This window comes from Cajanus cajan, chromosome 10 (assembly GCF_000230855.2).
Source record: "Cajanus cajan strain Asha chromosome 10, NIPB_CcT2T_4, whole genome shotgun sequence".
Taxonomy (NCBI): Eukaryota; Viridiplantae; Streptophyta; class Magnoliopsida; order Fabales; family Fabaceae; genus Cajanus; species Cajanus cajan.
In genome coordinates this window covers 39,895,175-39,913,973 of record NC_138526.1, presented here as the reverse complement: position 1 = coordinate 39,913,973, position 18,799 = coordinate 39,895,175, and the positions used below count along the sequence as shown (strand labels likewise).

At 27.9% G+C, this 18,799-nt stretch overlaps 1 protein-coding gene across 3 annotated transcripts; it reads right to left on the bottom strand.

Moving 5' to 3' along the window:
• Nucleotides 1–11,797: 11,797 nt before the first annotated feature.
• LOC114917116 (uncharacterized) lies at nucleotides 11,798–17,010 on the bottom strand. 3 transcript variants are annotated; one of them, XM_029275184.2, is made up of 2 exons: nucleotides 16,617–17,010; nucleotides 11,798–12,506 (listed from the first exon to the last, which is right to left on the bottom strand). In XM_029275184.2, exons 1-2 carry the CDS (start codon nucleotides 16,883–16,885, stop codon nucleotides 12,443–12,445), a joined length of 333 nt encoding a protein of 110 aa, XP_029131017.1. In that variant the 5' UTR covers nucleotides 16,886–17,010; the 3' UTR covers nucleotides 11,798–12,442. The 3 variants fall into 3 exon arrangements, with proteins under 3 accessions (XP_029131017.1, XP_029131018.1, XP_029131019.1); XM_029275185.2 differs by having other exon boundaries at nucleotides 12,086–12,500; nucleotides 16,617–16,983; XM_029275186.2 differs by lacking the exon at nucleotides 11,798–12,506 and adding an exon at nucleotides 13,080–13,734 and having other exon boundaries at nucleotides 16,617–17,001.
• Between the last annotated feature and the right edge of the window lie 1,789 nt (nucleotides 17,011–18,799).

Sequence of the window (18,799 nt, the reverse complement as noted above, 5' to 3'; positions counted from 1 at the left end):
TTCATGTTGCTTATTATGTTGATTTTGAGTTAATTGATAATGCATGTATATTGAATCCTAAGTTGCATGTTGTGTTAGATGTGATTTTTGTAACAGCTCAATTTTAACTGGGCCGTGGGCCCAATTCGTTGCCCGGAATGAGCCGTTTCAAAAGTGAAATGGGTCGTTCCAGAATAAAGAAATTGCCTAAAAAATGTAGTTGAGAACGGACCATTCTGGAGGGAGAACGGGTCGTTCTAGTTGGAGAACGGGCCGTTCTGAAGAGTCCTGGAACGGGCCATTCTGATTTTGGAACGGGCTGTTCCTGTGCAAAAACTTGCGTAGATTTTTCGGGCCCAAAACGGGCGTTCCACTTTTGGAACGAGCCGTTCCGGGTTAGGTGAGGCAGATTCCTATAAATAGGAGACCTCACCTCTCATTTTCTCACATTTCTCATTCTCTCTTCCTATTCTCTTCTGTTCCCTCTTCTTCTCTCTGAAGACCAAGGGAGACTTAGAGGAGGAGACCAAGAGATCCTTGTTTTAGTTTAACTGCTGTTTATCCAAGTACGGGGGAAAAAGGATTATTTATATGTAGAGTTACATGAGGAAATTGGATAGAGGAAGAATCCTTTAGGATTATGAGTAATTTTATAATTATTTCTATTTGGAGAATTATTGGTTCAATTAAGAATTATATATTGAGGTTTATGAATATGCTAATTTGTAAGAATGATGATCTAGGAGAGAGAACGAAATTGTAGAAAAGTGTCGGTGAGCTAGGTTTTGGAATAATTAGGGATTTTACTGTTTATGTTGATAATTCCATTGATTATTATTACATTTATGAATTTTATATTAAATTCATAATTCTATTAATTTAATATTGTATTAAACTGGGGAATTAATTGAGTTTTATATTATTGTTATATTATTGTTATAATGAGTATACATGGTGAATTGCTTCATGGGTATGTGAATCGTTGCATTGTGTGAACTTATCAGTATGTAGTATGGAATTGTGATATGAGATGAGATGTTGTGTGGATATGATTATGATTGTGACTATGGTACCTCACACTAATGACCAGGGATAAGACGAACCTTGGGAGGTGATGCTCCAGGGACGAGCGTGCCCCTGGCATGGTGTGAGATGAGTGAGACAATTAACACGCATCACTTATGTCAAATATGACAGCCCTGACATAGAGTTAATTGCAAGAGATTGTGTGGATTGTAATGTGATTGTGGTTCCTCGCACTAATGACCAGGAATGATACGAACCTTGGGTAAGTGATGCTACAAGGACGAACGTACCCCTGACATGGTGTGGGATGAGTGAGGCAATTAACTCGTATTACTTGTGTCAGTTGTGGCGTGGTCTTGACATAGTGTTAATTGTAAGATTTATGTGGATTGTGATGGATTGATGTGATTATGATTGTGATGTGATTGTGGCTCCTCACATTATGACTAGGGGTGGCACGACCTTGGGCAAAGAGATGTTACAGGCGTGACCTTGGCATAGTGTAGGATGTGTGATTTCTCATGCTTATGTCGGGGGTGGCACGACCTTGGGCAAAGAGATGCTACAGGCGTGACCTTGGCATAGGGTGGGATGTGTGAGGCAATTAATACTTATGTCGGGGGTGGCACGACCTTGGGCAAGAGATGCTATAGGCGTGACCTTGGCATAGGGTTGATTGCAAGATTTGTGATGATTGTTGTAATTGCGAATTGTGATGTGATGATGATGCGCGATTGATAAAGTTATGATTCATTGAAATATTTATGAATATTTTGTTAAGTATCGAGTTATAATGAGATGACTTAGCCAAAATCATGATTTTGCTAAGTGCAAAAATTGTCATCACACCAAGCACAACTTCATGGCATAGGGCATGATGTAGGTCAAGGGTCCTCTATCTTACTAATATAGGGCGCAAAATTGGTAACGGCAGGTGTATATGAGTTAATTAGGAGTTCTCCAACGATCACATTGAATGCGGAATGAGAGGCATCGAGCATGATTGCTCAATGGCTCTTTGCTTGGACAATGCTAGGTGCAGGTTTTGTGGCACTGAGCATGGGTCAAGTAGGGGCTATTTGCCTAGATAACATCAAGCATGATTGACATATGGGACCCCATGTCTCATCTACACCAAACGCAAGTGGATTAGTGTTGAGCACGGGGGAGATAGAGGCTCTCTGCCTCAATGATGTCGAGCGTTGGGCAAATGGCATCGAGCATGGTTTGTTGAAGGAAAGCATGTGTTTTTAGTTTCCTAATAAGTGTATAGAATATGTGAAGTATGTTAATTACTTATATGACATATTTTAAGTTGCTTAACATGGAGGTTACCTATTGTTGAAAGTTGATTAAGTTGTAAGTTGTATATTGTTTAAGTTATTAAGTTGAATGATGTTATACGTTGTATAGACATGTGATGCATGTTTTAGTTGAGATACACAAAAAAATTATAGGAGAGTAAAGTTGTGTTAGAAATTAAAATATCTCACTGTGTGGATATAAGTTGTAGTATTCTAAGAGCCCAAAGTTGAAAACCCTTTAGTGAGTTAGTCGTCTCCTGAATGAGAAGTTATTTTTAAGTTGTTTTCTCTAGATTTTGTGTGAAACAGTATGGGAGCCATGTTAATTAAGAAGTGACCAACTGAGTAAGGTATGAAGCTCAAGGTTAAAATTCTAATTGGTTATTGGAAATTTGCATAGTATTTGGAGGGTATAGTTGGCGAGCTAATTCCATAAAAGACTTAGATATGCATGTTAATTAAGGTCGTGGTAGGCTCATATTCAAGTTGTTCTATCCTTAAGAATGATATTAGACTTTCCTAGTTTAAGTGGCAAACCATATACCTTCAATAAGAATACTTTAACTATAATTCTTTTTTCCTTTCTTTCAAATATTAAAATTTATAAATAAATAATATATCAAATAAACATATTTCTCCCAACACAAATAATTATAAAAAATATAATAATTAATAATTAACAAATATGTAATATATATATATATAATAAATATATTTCTCCCAATAAAATTATAATTAAAATAAAATATATAATCAGTTATAACAAAAATGCATATTTTTCTCTAAATACTTATTATAATAAAATATTATAAAAAATACATATGTCTCTAATAAATATTATACAAAACATTTTTTTGTAAATGTTTATTATTTAATTAAAAATACTCATAATTACTAAAAACCTCAAAAATATTTTATAAAATTCCTTTAACTAATTAAAATAATTATAAGAAAATAATCTCAATAAATTTAAAATAATAATAAAGTTTAAAATATTATATTAGTAAAAAATGTAGAGTGTTACGTCTTATATTCTACACAACGATAGGTAGGTCATGTATATATTCTATGGATAGAAATAGCACCACCTTGCTTTTTCTCTTTTGGGAATATTCTTGGATTAATTTTTATTTTTCTAATTTATAAGTTTACTCTGGTTAATTCATATTTTAATTAACCGTATCAATCCTACATTATAGTTCTACTAATCCGAAACTCGAATCTGCTTGCCTGAAAAAACAGTTTTCTACTCATGTATAAAAAAATTGAAACTATTTTATAATTTGTTTCAAATTCAAATTGACAAATACTTTAAATAATTTTTAAATTTTTTAATAATTTGTAGACATCATGTATATGTTATAAACTTTTAATATTATAGTTGGATCATTAAAATTCAACATATATCATGAGTTATTGAATTGAATAATTTTACTAAGAATTACTCTTGGAATAATTTGATCCCCCCCTCTCTCTCTCTCTCTCTCTCTCTCTCTCTCCCTCTCCCTCTCTCTCTCTCCCTCTCCCTCCCTCTCCCTCCCTCTCTCTCTCTCTCTCTATATATATATATATATAAGAAATGTATACAATGAGAATATGTTTTATTATAAAAAATGAGAGGACTAAATAAGAACTATTAGATTATAAATAAAAATAATTAATAATTATTATATATAGTCACATATAAGACCAGTGACGGATCCATAAATTTTAGATAATGGAGACAATATTTATTTATATATTGTAGTATTAAAAATTTTATGTATAACTTTTATAGACATAAATATATATCATAATTGTTTTTTATAAGCTTTTATATCTAGGATTACAATTAAAGATGAAAATAAATTAGGTCAGACTAGATTTTATTATAATTTAGTAGGTTAGAATCTTTCTTTAAAAATATATATTATAAGTATGACTTATTTATCTGTCAGACATTTTTTAAATGTTTGGATACAATCCTAAAGACCTATTTTATAATAATTTAATATTATTCAAAATATAAAAATAAATATGTTAAATTTTATAAAAATCAAGTTTAATTTATTTATGATATAAACATGTTTTTAATATCTAATATTTTTTTTTTATGATAATTTATTTTAAAATATATTTTATAATAAAAATTCTAAATGAAACATAAATCTTCCGATTTTTCTTATTTTGATTTTTTTTAATCAACATATACAATTTTACTATTTTGATTTTTTTTATTTTTTTAATCAACGTATATAATAAATAGAAAACACAAAAGGTAAACATGCATACTACAATTTTTATTTTATCAAAAATTGTTTTTTTAAAAAATTGATTCATTATTAAAGAATATTCTTTATCACATAAAAGAATTAATCTCTTTTAAAAGTTTGATAAACATCAAATAAATAAACATCCAAATCTATATTTTATACATATGATAATTTAAACATATAATTTTTATTTTTTAAAATATATTATTTTTTAAATAAAAAATTATGTATGTGTCAAATAGTAGTGGGGGCAAGTGCCCCCACTCTCCAACAAGTGGATCCGTCCCTGTATAAGACTATTATTATTATTATTATTATTGTCTTTATAATTACCATAATCATTACCATCTGTCGTTATCATAATTTCTGGTACACATCGTTGTTGTCACTATCACCGCCACTGTATCATGTGGCAATGAAAGGGAGTGACGATGATAACAACAATAATAATATTATTAATAATATTGAGTGACGATGGTAATGGTTATGAAAGTTGTAGGTGGTGGTGATAGTTGTAATTTTTATGAAATTTTATATGTTTATTTAATAAATTTTAATTTATAAAATCATCCCACCCGGGTCTAATCTTTCTGGCTCGGTCCCTGGCTAGGGTTACCCTTTGTATTTCATCTTATCAACGTCATCTTTTTCAATCCCGCACCAACCCATAAATTTTTTATTTTACTATTCCAAAGCCGAGTTTAGCGCCCCAAAATCATGTTTTCTATTGGGTTAAACAGAGTTATGGGCGGGTGTAATATTTTGATTAACCCTACTTATGAGTATTATTTTGGTCTCGATCACATATATGTTTAACTAAAAATAATTTTATTCAAATTGAATATAATTAGTATGATATTTCTTCTAAATTTTTAACATAATGATATACATATAATTCAAATTTAAGATCAGTAATTAAGCTAACACTACGTATCAGGTATCTGTTCATTGCGTGTTTAGTGTACCTACAAATGATCATTTAAACATGTGTACGTATTACGGTAAAAAAAAAAAATGACATAATTGATCTAGCAAAGTATTGCTGTCATTTTTTTTTTTTTAAGTATGAGACGTTTAATGATTTAATTATTTTTTATCCGGAAGGGAGTTAATCTACACCTTTCAAATCCTCCTCTCAGGACCAGCTTTCATTTAGATACGTATAGTTAGGACTTAGGAGAGCCACAAATTAGAATTTTTTGCAGGTCAACCAAAGTACACATTGCAAGATCTGGTGACTGCAAAACTTTTACAACTATTGCTTAATTTGTTAAATGACTAATAGATGAATTGCATGAATCACATTTGAGAAGGTATATATCACATGAATCACATGGACCAAAGATTACGCGATTTCTTAATAAAATTATTTTAAAAGATATATTATTTTTAACAACGAAAAGTTCAATTGATAATATAAAATTAGATACTTAAATAATTAATTTATACAAATGAATTTTTAGAATAAATCTAATATTATTTTTTCAAAACTAAATAATCTATTTATTTGACAATTTATCATGTCAATTTTCTTACCAATTAATGATCCATGACATGGAACTTTTTTTAAACTATGATATTGACCGGAGTATGAATTTTGTCAGAAATTAGTTTTATCGAGAAATTAATTATATTAAAATTATCTCTTTTAATATTGTTTTTTATAAATCCAAGATTAGAACTCAATATCTTGATATTTGAAAATCAATCACAATATCAGTTAAATTAACAAATATTAATTAATTAAAAAAATTAATAATTTCAATTTCAAATCATTAAAATGTGTAGTTGCGTATGAAGAAATTTTAGCACTTATAATAATAGCATTTAATTTATTAAGGCTTAAATATGTTTAAACTATCTCGAATTAGATCAGTTTTCGGATTATTACTTTTTAAATTTATTTTTAAATTATTTGACTAATATTTTATTTTCAATTTAATACTTGACGTTAGTCTTCGTTTGTTAAATGATGACGTGGTTAACAGACTGCCACGTCATCACCCAACAGTGTATGTCATGTCAGCACACATCACCACTTCATTCTCTATGTTTGGCAGTTAATAAGAAATTGAAAGAGGGCTCTAAGAACAAATTAAATAAACCCTAAAAGAAGAAGAAGAAAAAGACTCTCATGGGTGAAGAAGAAGAACCGTGAAAAAAAGAGAAAAAAGAGAGAAGAGATTATGATTCTTTTTTGTTTGTCTTCGTCATTAACCTAATTCGAAGTAATTTAAACATATTTAAGTCATTTATTAAAAAAAGCAATAACATTCAATGAAAATTAGTCATATTCGCTGTATGTTCTCTAGACAGCGGTGGGTGGTCCTAGAAAAATTATGATGACATACATCGCCCAAAATGAGTCCGTAAACTTTCTTTGACTCACTTTTTTTCTTTTCTTAAAAATAACAATAATAAATTTTGTTTGATTATTATTGTTGTTTATTATAGCGATAATCCTAATAATATGTATTAATATTAATTTATTAAAAAAACTATTAGTACTAATAATATATATATATATATATATATATATATATATATATTATTCAAAAATAGTTATTATACGTGTAATTTTGGTTTTGAGTTACGTATATTAATTAACTTTAATACATGTACCCAAAAAAAATTTAGGCTAAAATGGTATTTTAGTCCTTTATAATAAATGTTTGTTTTAATTTAGTCTCACTTTTATTTTTTGTCTCAATTTGCACTACAACAAAATTTGTTATTAATGACAATTATTTAATGATAATAATTTAATTGCCGCCATATGTAAAAATATTAATGGCTAATATATAATAGCCACTAAAAATGTATTTATATTACACTAAAGTTTACTATTAACGATAATTATTTATTAGAAAAAACTTAAGTCTCACATCGATTAGAGATAAGATAATTAAATAGTATATAAGTGAGTAATAACTATCACCTTACAGGTTCATTTTATAGAGTTTACTCCTAATTCACTATTCTGAATTGGTATCAAATCACTCATTGTTACCAAGTTCAATAGTGCTTTAAAACAATTAGAGAACAACTTTCACCTTATAAATCTCACATCTCTTAAAAGACAAGACAATTAAAAAAATAAATTAAAAAATATATAAATAAAAGACAACTCTCATCTTACAAATCCCACATTGAGTAGAAATAAAAAAGTATATAAGTTATGAATTTAGAAAATGAAATTATAGGAATAAATTATTTAAAGTAAAGGAGACAATTGAAAAAAATAGTTTTTAATAGCCTTTAAAATGGCTACTAGAATTACCACTAAAAAAATAAGTTTTTCCAACAATTTATTAGATTTTTACCGGCATTTTATATAAATGCCGGTAATAGTATTAGCGACACTGGATACACCAGCCATTAGTTAAATGCTGGTAAAAAAAATAATGGTCATTTAATTATATGGCCGCTAAATAATAAATTAATTGCCACAAAAAACTAATTTTGGTGTAGTGTTGGTCCCTAATAAATTAATTGGTTGCAATGTCAGACTTCCGTCCAAATTATTTAGACGGAGTTAACTGTTGGCCACGTGGAAGCTACGTAGATGCCACGTGAAAGCTACGTACATGCCACGTGGACATCAAATTTTGTCATGCATCTGGAACCAGAACGGCCTGTTCTGAAACCGGAATGGCCCGTTCCAGTTGCACTCATGGTGTGTAAATTTTGCATCTGGAACGACCCGTTCCAGATGCATTATTTAACAAAAATGCGTGCAACAGAACGGGCCGTTCTGAGACCAGAATGGGTCATTCTGGCATCCAAAATGGGCCGTTCTAGATTCAGAATGGGCCGTTCCAGAACGCCATCCAACATAGTGTACCAGTGCGGTTCAAAAATCGAAAGCAAACCATTTGCACATACATAATTTTTTTTATCTAAAAAATAATATATTTTAAAAAATAAAAATCATATTCTAATATATATATATATATTTAAATTATCAATTTCGAGGAGTTATTCATTTATCTGATATTTGTCAAACTTTTGTACTTCTTATTTATTGTTTATGTTGATAAAAAGAAAATTAAAATTGTAAAAAGGCTTAAATATATTTTTAGTCCCTCAAACTTAAGATAAATTTATTTTTGGTTCCTCAAATTTAAAACTGTTGTTTTTAGTCCCTGCAATTTTCAAAAATCTTGTTTTAGTCCCTTAGGTCACCAATAACATATTTGAAAGTGACTAATTAAGACAGTTATGTAATATCAACCAGATTTAATGGGATATTTTCACTAATAGGGACACCAATAGGTAGATTTTATGCAATAATATTTGATAAATTTCTTAACAAAATTTGAATATAAGGACTAAATTAAGATTTTTTGAAATTACAGGACTAAAAACAACAATTTTAATTTTGAGGGATTAAAAATATATTTACCCTAAATTTGAGAGACTAAAAACATATTTAAGCCTTGTAAAAATTTATATAACATTAAAAACATCTTTATATGATAAATAAATTAAACTTAATTTTTATAAGTTTTAACATATTTATTTATATGTTTTTATTAGTGTTAAATTATTATTCAGTAAGTTTTTAAGATTGTTATGTAACCAAACATTTTAAAAAATATCTATGACAGATAAATATATAATATTTATAACATGTATTTTTAACAAAAATTAGGTTTAAATCTGTTAAATTATAATGTAACCTAATCTGATCTAGTTTATTTTCATCTTTAATTATAATTGTAGATATAAAAACTTGTAAAAAATAACTATAATATATATTTATAATTAAAAAAATTATATATAAAAATTTTAATATTACAAATATATGAATAAGTATTGTCATCACGATCTAAAATTTATGGATATAATCATTAACCGTACGTGTGACATTCTGGAACCAGAACGGCCCGTTTTGAAACTGGAACGGCTCGTTCTGGTTTCACTCCTGGTGTGTTAATTTTGCATCCGAAATGGTCCGTTCCGGATGCAAAATTAACGCACGAAGAGTGAAACTAGAACGGGTCATTCCAGTTTTAGAATGGGCCGTTCTGGTTCCAGATGCATGACAAAAATTTGACATCCACGTGGCATCTACGTAACTTCCACGTGGCATCTACGTAACTTCCACGTGACCAACAGTTAACTCCGTCTAAATAATTTGGACGGAAGTCCGACATTGCAACCAATTAATTTATTAGGGACCAAATTGAAACCAAAATTAAAAGTGAGACTAAATTGAAACAAACAATTATTATAAGGGACTAAAATATTATTTTAGCGAAAAATTTATTATTTTAGTGATTAATAGTTCTTATTAGAAAATAAGTTAGTTGATTATGATCATCTAATATTTTTTCTTATTAGAAAATAAGTTAATTGATTATGATCACCTAATATTTTCTTTCTAATGTATGGAGTTTGATTCCAACTATATTGGTTACTTTGATAATTTCTAGTAGTATTTTGACAAGTATATTAATTATAAGCGACAAATTGGTTTGAGTAATACATCTACATTGATTTACTCAATATCTATTCAAATTTAACTAATATTATTTTTTATCTTAATTATATGTAATAAATTAGTTTTTTTTAACCTTAATCCATTAATAATATAAAAAGGAATAAATTTTGTTTTTCCTCTAAAACTTCCCTCCAGCATATTACTATATACAAGATTTATAAAATAAAATTAAAATTCCATTGTTTATATAATTATATAATAGAATAAAACATTAATATAAGGAACTGTAACAGTATTATAAAATATTAATCACATTAATTTTAAATTATTATAATTTTTTAACAAAGGTAATTATAAAATTTACATAAAAATAATTATGATTATATACTTAAAAAGTAATGAATATTAGTGGAGAAAAATAAAACATTAGCATAATAAACAACTTCTACAACAATTTTTTCTCTCTAAAATATCATAAAGAGTAATTATAAAAAAACTTATTTAATATGTTAATATAATAAATGCAAATAAACATAATTTTACATTAAAAAATATTAATATTTTTATGTAAATATTTTAAAATAAAATATTAAAAAATTTATAATCCAAAAGATTTTCATCTAAAATGATATTATTATAAGATAAAAATAATAATACAATATTAAACAGTAAGAACATCTTAGTAATTACATTAATTAATAATTATTTCATTTTAAAAAATAAATAAATAAAAAATTACATATCAAATATAAAATGAGTATATATAAAAGAAATAACTTCTTTCCCAATTATTTTTCTAAAAATTTATTAATTACGTCAATTTTTATATAATCACTTATTCTAAGAGTAAGTATATTTTACATTAAATTTTAAAGATTTAATCATTAAATTAAAAAAAAATTTAATGTATAGAAAAATTCTATAAATATTTTAAAAAATTAAAAATTATTTGATATATTTTATTTTATTAATTTAAATTGATGAATAATTATAAAAAATATTTTAAACGTTGATTTAAATTTATATAACGAAGTATTAAATAGTTTTTTATTTTATAAAAATTTATAGACTTAACTTATATAACTTTTAAATTTAACAGTTAAATTATTAAAATTTAATGTAAAATATAAATTATTAAGTGAAGTTTATGTAAATTTACTCTCAACTAGGTATACAAAATAAAAAATATAAAAAAATCATAGGAGTCACCACCATAGTTTATTAATGGGTAAATGCATAAAAACCAAAGAAAACGGTTTCGAACCAAGAAAAAGGTTCCAGAGTAGGAAAGGTGTTAACTTTCTGTAACGTTCGTCGTATAACGGTTACTTGTAAATGTGCAAAATTAATGAAACTTAAAATTGTGTCACCCTTTAAAGGAACAAGATGATTTTATTTTATTCGCTATATTTACTTAATAGGAGAAAAATTATTATCTAAGCATATTTTATTATTACTTTTAGACAAAAGAAGGTTTCTTAATATTTTATCTTTTTAAATCGACAAAAATATGCCATGCTCTTACGTATTTTTAAGCAGTGGTGAATTCACGTACAAAGATTTTAATGTTTTTTATGAAAATATTATAAACTATTTTCTTGTCTTATTAATCTTTTTTCTATTCGTCACTTTCTCTAGGTGGAATGAGGTAGTTTTTTTACGTAAAGAAGAAAGATATTTTGTATGTTGAAATTTTTTAATTTCTAGTTTATAAATTTTAATTAAAATATTTATCTGTGTAGTATTATTAATTTTGTTATCTTTTATTGTATATTGTTAAAAAAAAACTATTAACTTGAAAATCTAAAGTCAACATCCACAATTATATATATACAACATTACAACCTACCAAATATCGAGTGTCTCTAAAAAAGATTTTCTCTCCCTTAGTTTTCTCTTAAATCAAACAATTTAAAGTTTCATTTTGTTTTTTTATCTATTTCTTAATTTCTTCTCTAGTTTCCTTTCACCTCTTTCTTTCTACTTTTATTTATTTTTTAGCTCCTTATGAACAAAGTGTTTATAATATTAAAAATGAACAAAATAACTATTGATGCTTTTCTTTTTGGGTAAGCCTGCGTTTTATGGACAATGAATACCAAAATTGTTTCAATATGGAAACAAGAACAGAGACCTGAAAAAATTGGGCCATGGCACTTCTAAATTCTAATTACATATCATATTATCATAAGTAGAAGAGAATGAACATGAAAAGGCCAATATTTACGAGTGACAACTGAAGGCTAATTTCATTCACAACATCCACTCATATTAAACCTATACAAGTTTATTATTTTTTCCTAACCATATACCTATATATATATATATATATATATATATATATATATATATATATATATATATATATATATATATATATATATATATATATATCAATATGTACACATGTTTTTTAATGAATGCAATTGTAAGGTTCAGAACATAAATGGCGTGGGAGAGAATGCTGGCATCATCGCTGGCATGGCAACTCGCCTGCAACTTCAAGAAAACGACATAAATAATAAATAAATAAATAAAACACATTCAGCACGAATTATAACTGTAGCCAAGAAAATAAAATTAAAAAAAAAATCAATGCCACATCATTACATATTTTCTATTGTCACCGTTTATTGAAGGAGAAATAATTCATAAAGATGACTACAAAACAAGTGAAATTGTACACGTAAAAAAAACCACTAAGCAGGACCGAACAAAATAAAAGTATGATATAAATAAATGTGAATTAACGATTAATTTGATATAATGTATCAAAACTTTAAAATTTAAAACACAAAATTAACAATATAAAAGTTTTTTGCATAGAAACAGATGGATTATAAACTCTCACTCTCTCTCAATATAAAACTCTCTTTTTTATATTGTTATTTTTATCACTAACTAGTGTATATAATGAGTTAGTTGACTTTTGAAATAATTTTTAAAAAAAATACTATTTATTGAAAAAAAAAAATTTACAATGTTTATTAAACTCATACTTTGAATGATAAAAGGTTTTTAGAATGTTGTCCTTTTGCAAGTAGGGCGTGTTTCATTAACTCTGTCTTGTCCTTCTTGCTCTCTTTTTTTTTTTTTTTTTCCGTTTTCTTCTTTAAGCTTCCAAAACTTGTGGGCAGGAAAATTATTAGCATACAAAGAACTTTTCTTGTGGGGGTGTGATGAGGAGGGTAAAAGGAAGGTTTCTTTGGATCAATTGGGATAAATTGTGTGAACCTAGCTAAAAGTTGTGGGGCTTGGGGATTAAAAACACTTTTGCCTTTAATGATGCTCTTCTAGCAAAATGGAAGTGAGATCTTTTCCATTATAAGAAGGTCATTATGGAGCGAGGTTTTATCCTCCAAATATGGTGGATAACAGGATCTCATTAATTCGAATAGTATTTCTTCTACTTCTTTTTAGTGGAAGGACTTGCATAAGGTTTGTAAGAGTTATTATGAAATAAAGTGGTTTAGTCGTTCTTTGGTATGAAATTTGGGAGGGTGGAAACATTATTTTTTGGTAAGATACTTGGGTTGGGGATCAACCTTTGGCAAAGACTTTTTCAAGGTTGCTACTAAACTCCTTGCAACGAGGGAAAAAACTGGCAATATGGGGTTTTGGGAGGAGGATTGAGTCGTGGAAGTGGTGTTTTGAATGGTGCAAGAATTTGTTTAAGTGGGAAAGAGTTCATGTTAATTTTTTCCTTGAATTAGTAAGGTGTGTCACCCTGCAAAAGGAAGTACGAGATAGTTAACTCTAGAAGAAAGGCGATTGTGGAAAATATACAGTAAGTTTGACACATAAAACATGTTTCGTGGAATTGGTAGGATGTCATCAGGTCATTTTTTCTCAGATTTGGAGCCTTAATATTCCATCGAAAGTGAGCTTCTTCCTTTGGAGGGTGATGTCAAACAGGTTATCTACTGCAGACAACTTGAGAAAAAGGAATATAGAGGTACAAAATGTGACTTCCTATGCCCTTAATGCAAAGAAGTGGATGAATCATTGTGTCATTTATTATTTGAATATAAATTATCTCAAGAAGTATGGGTCTATTTGCTAGTTGGGATGAATATATTCTATGACCTGCATGTCACTCCAAAGGAACGTTTTTTGCAACCTGTGTTTACTATGGGCAATTAAAAGGAAATCTTGAGGTGGATCTATACGTGGTGAGCTACTGTTTGGGTTATTTGGAACACTAGAAATAGGATTATTTTTCAGGAAAAATCATTTGACAATAAATGTGTGTTATACGTTATTCTTTTTCATGGTTGTTCATGGATGAATGCTTATAAATTAACTAACTTTTGATTATACATTTGTCCAGTTAATTAATTTCTCACCCTTTTAATTGTATAGTCAATAGAGGTATAAGTATTGGTCTCACATGTTGTGACTAGGTGGGATAGAGTTGGCATGATATGGTTACTCTATATTAATGCATTAACCTGTATATTTTCTTGAAATGCTTAAAACTATATAAGGTAAAGTATATGTGCTATAGATTATTAACATAACAAGTGGTGGGACTTAGTGGTTACTCAATATTTACATGGAGTATTTACTAAATATGTTGTAGCCATTGATAGATTTATGTTATAGAAAATTACTTATATGGAGTAATTCTTGTAAAACATTTGGATATACTTATATATTTTTTACATATATACAATATCTATTACTTTGTCGATAAAATAAAATAACTCATACTTTGAAATATTATTTTTTTAAAAAAATCAATTTAATGCTAAGAACATTTTAAGATTAAATTTAAAAAATGATCATTTAATTAATTAACAGCCAAAACAAATAAAATCTTACCCACCCAATTTTATGACTTAACTAAATTAGAGTCCGAACCGATTCATTAAATTTTCAATTTCTCTCTCTTTTTAATGTTGCCATCGATAGTTTAAGGTAATCATTCCCATTTCTGTCCCAATTAACTTTTATTCTTATTAATTAACTTATCTTTTATAATTATTCAACTTTAGTCCATGCAACTTGAGGGGGGAAAAGTTAGTATAACGATGAATGATGTTCACTCTAAACTTTATGTATATTTTTTCGAAAAATAAAATATGACTTGATAAGATTAATAAGTTGGCAATGACATAGACTAAAGGACAGTACACTTTAAACTAGTAAAGCATAATGCAAAAAAGTATAACAATCGTATAGTACTATAGATGAATGGAATGGGCATTCATTAATTAATGATTACGCTTCAATTATTCTTGATAAGAGTCGAATGTGCAAATGCAATAATGTTCCATCTAACCCGAAGCATTGATATAGAAATTCGATCTCAACAATAAGCCTTATAAAGCATCATTAATTTAAGATTGTAGCGGCAAATCATTCTAGTCTCGATTTTATGAAAATACAATTCCATTTTTTTTCTACTTCATGTTTTATTTCCATTTTGATGAAATCAAATTAATTCAAGCAACATCAACCCGAAAAATAAGCTATCTTGTTTTTATTTTTCTCTTTAATATATGGTGCATTTAATATATTTTAATTTCATCTAAAAGTATTATCTAATAATATATATATATATATATATATATATATTATAAAAGTTATGTTAAAAAAACCTTTATTTTAATAATATTTATTTATTAATATTATATGTAAGTCAATGGAACCATTAACAACTTTTTTAAAAAAAATACTTTTGCTTTTTATTTTTTCTTTTTAAGTCTTTATTTAAATTGTGTTTTCTTCTTAAAATACTAAAAAAATTTACCCTTCTCAATAATGACAAACATAAAAATCAATTAATATAAAATACATTAAATTTAATAAATATAATATTTTGAAAATTCTGTTTATTCATATATTTAAAACATCATATTAATAACATCAAATATCATATTAACTCCTGTGTTTTTGTGTGAATTTTATTTTGATAATATATTCTTTTTATAATTATCTTATCACTATTTATGTCTTTAATGGATCTCTCTTCCTAATCAAATTTTTTTTAATGTTTAACATTTGTAAAACTTTATTTTAATGTTTAACATTTGTAAAACTTTATTTTAATAGACTAAGTCTAATTTTATTAAAATCAAAATTAATATATCTTAGTTTTATACATATTGATATAAAAAGTAATACATTTAATAAATATATTACATTTAATAATCTTATAAACATAATATTAATATTATAAAAGTTAATTATATATAATATTTGATAAATTCAATTAACAAATACTTGATCAGATAAAAAAAATATTTATTTATATATTTAAAATATTACATTTATAACAAGTAATACTATATATTACTATTTGTATTTTTGTATATTTAATTTTTAAAATCTAACACGTTAAAGTATATTTAATGAAAAATAATAACTAACAAAAGAACTTCAACATTTTTGAGATTCATAAAGACAAATACATCATTTGGATAAGAAAAAATTAAAAAAGTTAATATTAAATAAATATACTTGAAATGAATAAGAATAACAACTCACATAATGATTCACATTCAATGCATTGAAAAGAATTTCAAGGAGCAAGCAAGTAACACTGATAATAGGGCATAAAGCCATAAACATGTTAACTTGGTTAATCAAAAAAAATTTCCTTACCCGTAATCGCAATCGTCGCTGTACAGGCGGCGAGCCTTGGCGGTATCCGCGGCGGCGGCGGCGGCTGTGTTGCTACTCCTCTTGGCATCTCCGGCGGAGGCCGGGGCGGCCCTGTCTCTGTGCGGCGGCGCGGTGTCCTCGGAAATGGAGCCCAGGGCGGGCCTCCAGTGGGACTTGCTGCGGCGGAGAGTCCGCGACGGCGGAGGAACGAGGGGCTTGGAGGTGGCGGTGGGATCGGCCACGCCGAAGCACGAAACGAAGAACCTCATTAAGGGTACGGCACTAGTAGTAGTAGAGAATGAGTCACACACAAAATTTGCAATGTGAATTCTTAAACCACACCACACTCTCTAACACTCTATTTCTCTACTTTATAATTATATGACCCCCAATCCACGTAACTGTCCAACCAACATTCGTCGTTATCCGCTACGGATATTCATTTTGCCCCTCACCTTCGCTTTCATTTACATTTTCTGCCATTTTCTTTTATGTTTTAACATTATTCATTTTGTAGTACTTATTTTTTGTGTCAAACTAGTAATTAATTTTATAGATTCAATAAACCTATTTCTTTATATATGTGTATAAAGAAAAAGAACGTTGGAACACTTAATTTCTAGTCAAAATGAAAATACAAATGATATTTCGATGCATGTATATATTATAGATTCAACACTAGTGCAAAAATAACTTTTAAGATCGGGGTTTTAAAATTGATTAAGGGAGAACGGATTTTAAAAAGAAGACGGTAACATTTTTGTAATTAAAATCACCACTTTTAAAATCGGTTAAATTTTAATCGATTTTAAATGATATTTTAAAATCGGTTATCATTTAACCGATTTTAAAAGGTATCTATGTTACTACTTTTAAAATCGGTTGTTTTAGAAGTAATTTTGTATATGGTATACAAAATCAATTCTTAAATAACCGATATAGTCATGTTTCTATTTTTAAGATCAGTCTTATAAGAACTGATTTTGTATATAATATACAAAATCGGTTCTTTTATTAACGATCTTAAATATCTACGTTCTTCATTTGTTATCCACTCTCTCATGCTTAAGTCTTCACTTTTGGGTCTCAGCTTTGTCGTGCTTTGTTCAGGCTCACCATTAGCGTTTTCCTCCGTTCGGGTTCCCTCGCCAACAATCTCCATTCGTCTTCGCCAAGAGGTATGTGCTTCAGTCTTCACTTTTGGGTTCTCTCGTGCTTTGTATGTGCATAAACAGAATACAATAGGAGTAGGGTTTTGTCGCGAACGCCACCGCCATTGTCGCGCAAGTCGTCGCCTCTCGTGACACGACACCGTTGATGCCTTCTACAAGGAGAGACGGCGTAACCATTGAATCTGGGAATCTCCCCCTGGAAGCAGTTGGAGAACAGCGAGGAGATTGGACCTGTTAGGAACTTGGAAGAGAGGTCTAGCAAGAGGTTGTTGAGCGAGGGGATTGTTGTAGATGGGGCTTTGGAGAGGGTTTTCTTGATTCGCCAGGCTGTTAAGATAATATTTTTGTTGCATATTGGTTTGGATGATTATGGAGGTACAGTTTGCCCCAACATTTTGTTGAAAATTAGCAATCTTACAAACCAGAAATATGTCATTTCTTCTCTGCCCTTGAAATTCAAGTAACTGAATTGACTTGAATGTTTTTGTTCTTTCTTTAGCCTTTTTTTTCGGGGGCAGGGGGTGTGAAGTTTTAAAAGTTCATATACAGTAAAGATGTGTAGCACATTCCTAACTCTTTTAGGGCTCAATTGATGGATTTGTTTTCTGAGCTTTATATCATAGATGTTAATTGATAATTGTTTTATGTTATTAATTTTATTAGTGCTTTTGGATCTTCTTTAACATATGTTATTAATGTTTTTTAGACTCGATTTGAGATCAACTATGTTGTAAGATAGTGCTTAGATGAATTTCATGGAGTGAAATGTTAATAGTGCTACTTGATTATTAAACTTTAATTAATAAACTAAAATTAAAATTGGTATAAGAATAAAATAAGAATCAATAAATTATAACTTTAAATGTGTTTTTAATTTATGTAAAATGAGTATGTTTCGATTTTAGTTTTGTAAAAAAAAAATTTATTTTTCATTCTTTTAAAATTTGTAAACATTATTTTTTATCCTTATAAATTAAGTAAATTTTGATTTTAATCCTATAAAATGTCTTT

What these genes read in the sequence shown, in the direction of transcription:
- LOC114917116 (XM_029275184.2), bottom strand. Translation starts at nt 16,885, where the DNA reads ATGAGGTTCTTCGTTTCGTGCTTCGGCGTGGCCGATCCCACCGCCACC. An exon ending in AGCGACGATTGCGATTACGG is followed by an intron (nt 12,507 to 16,616) that starts GTAAGGAAATTT and finishes GTTTTCTTGAAG; the next exon opens with TTGCAGGCGAGTTGCCATGC.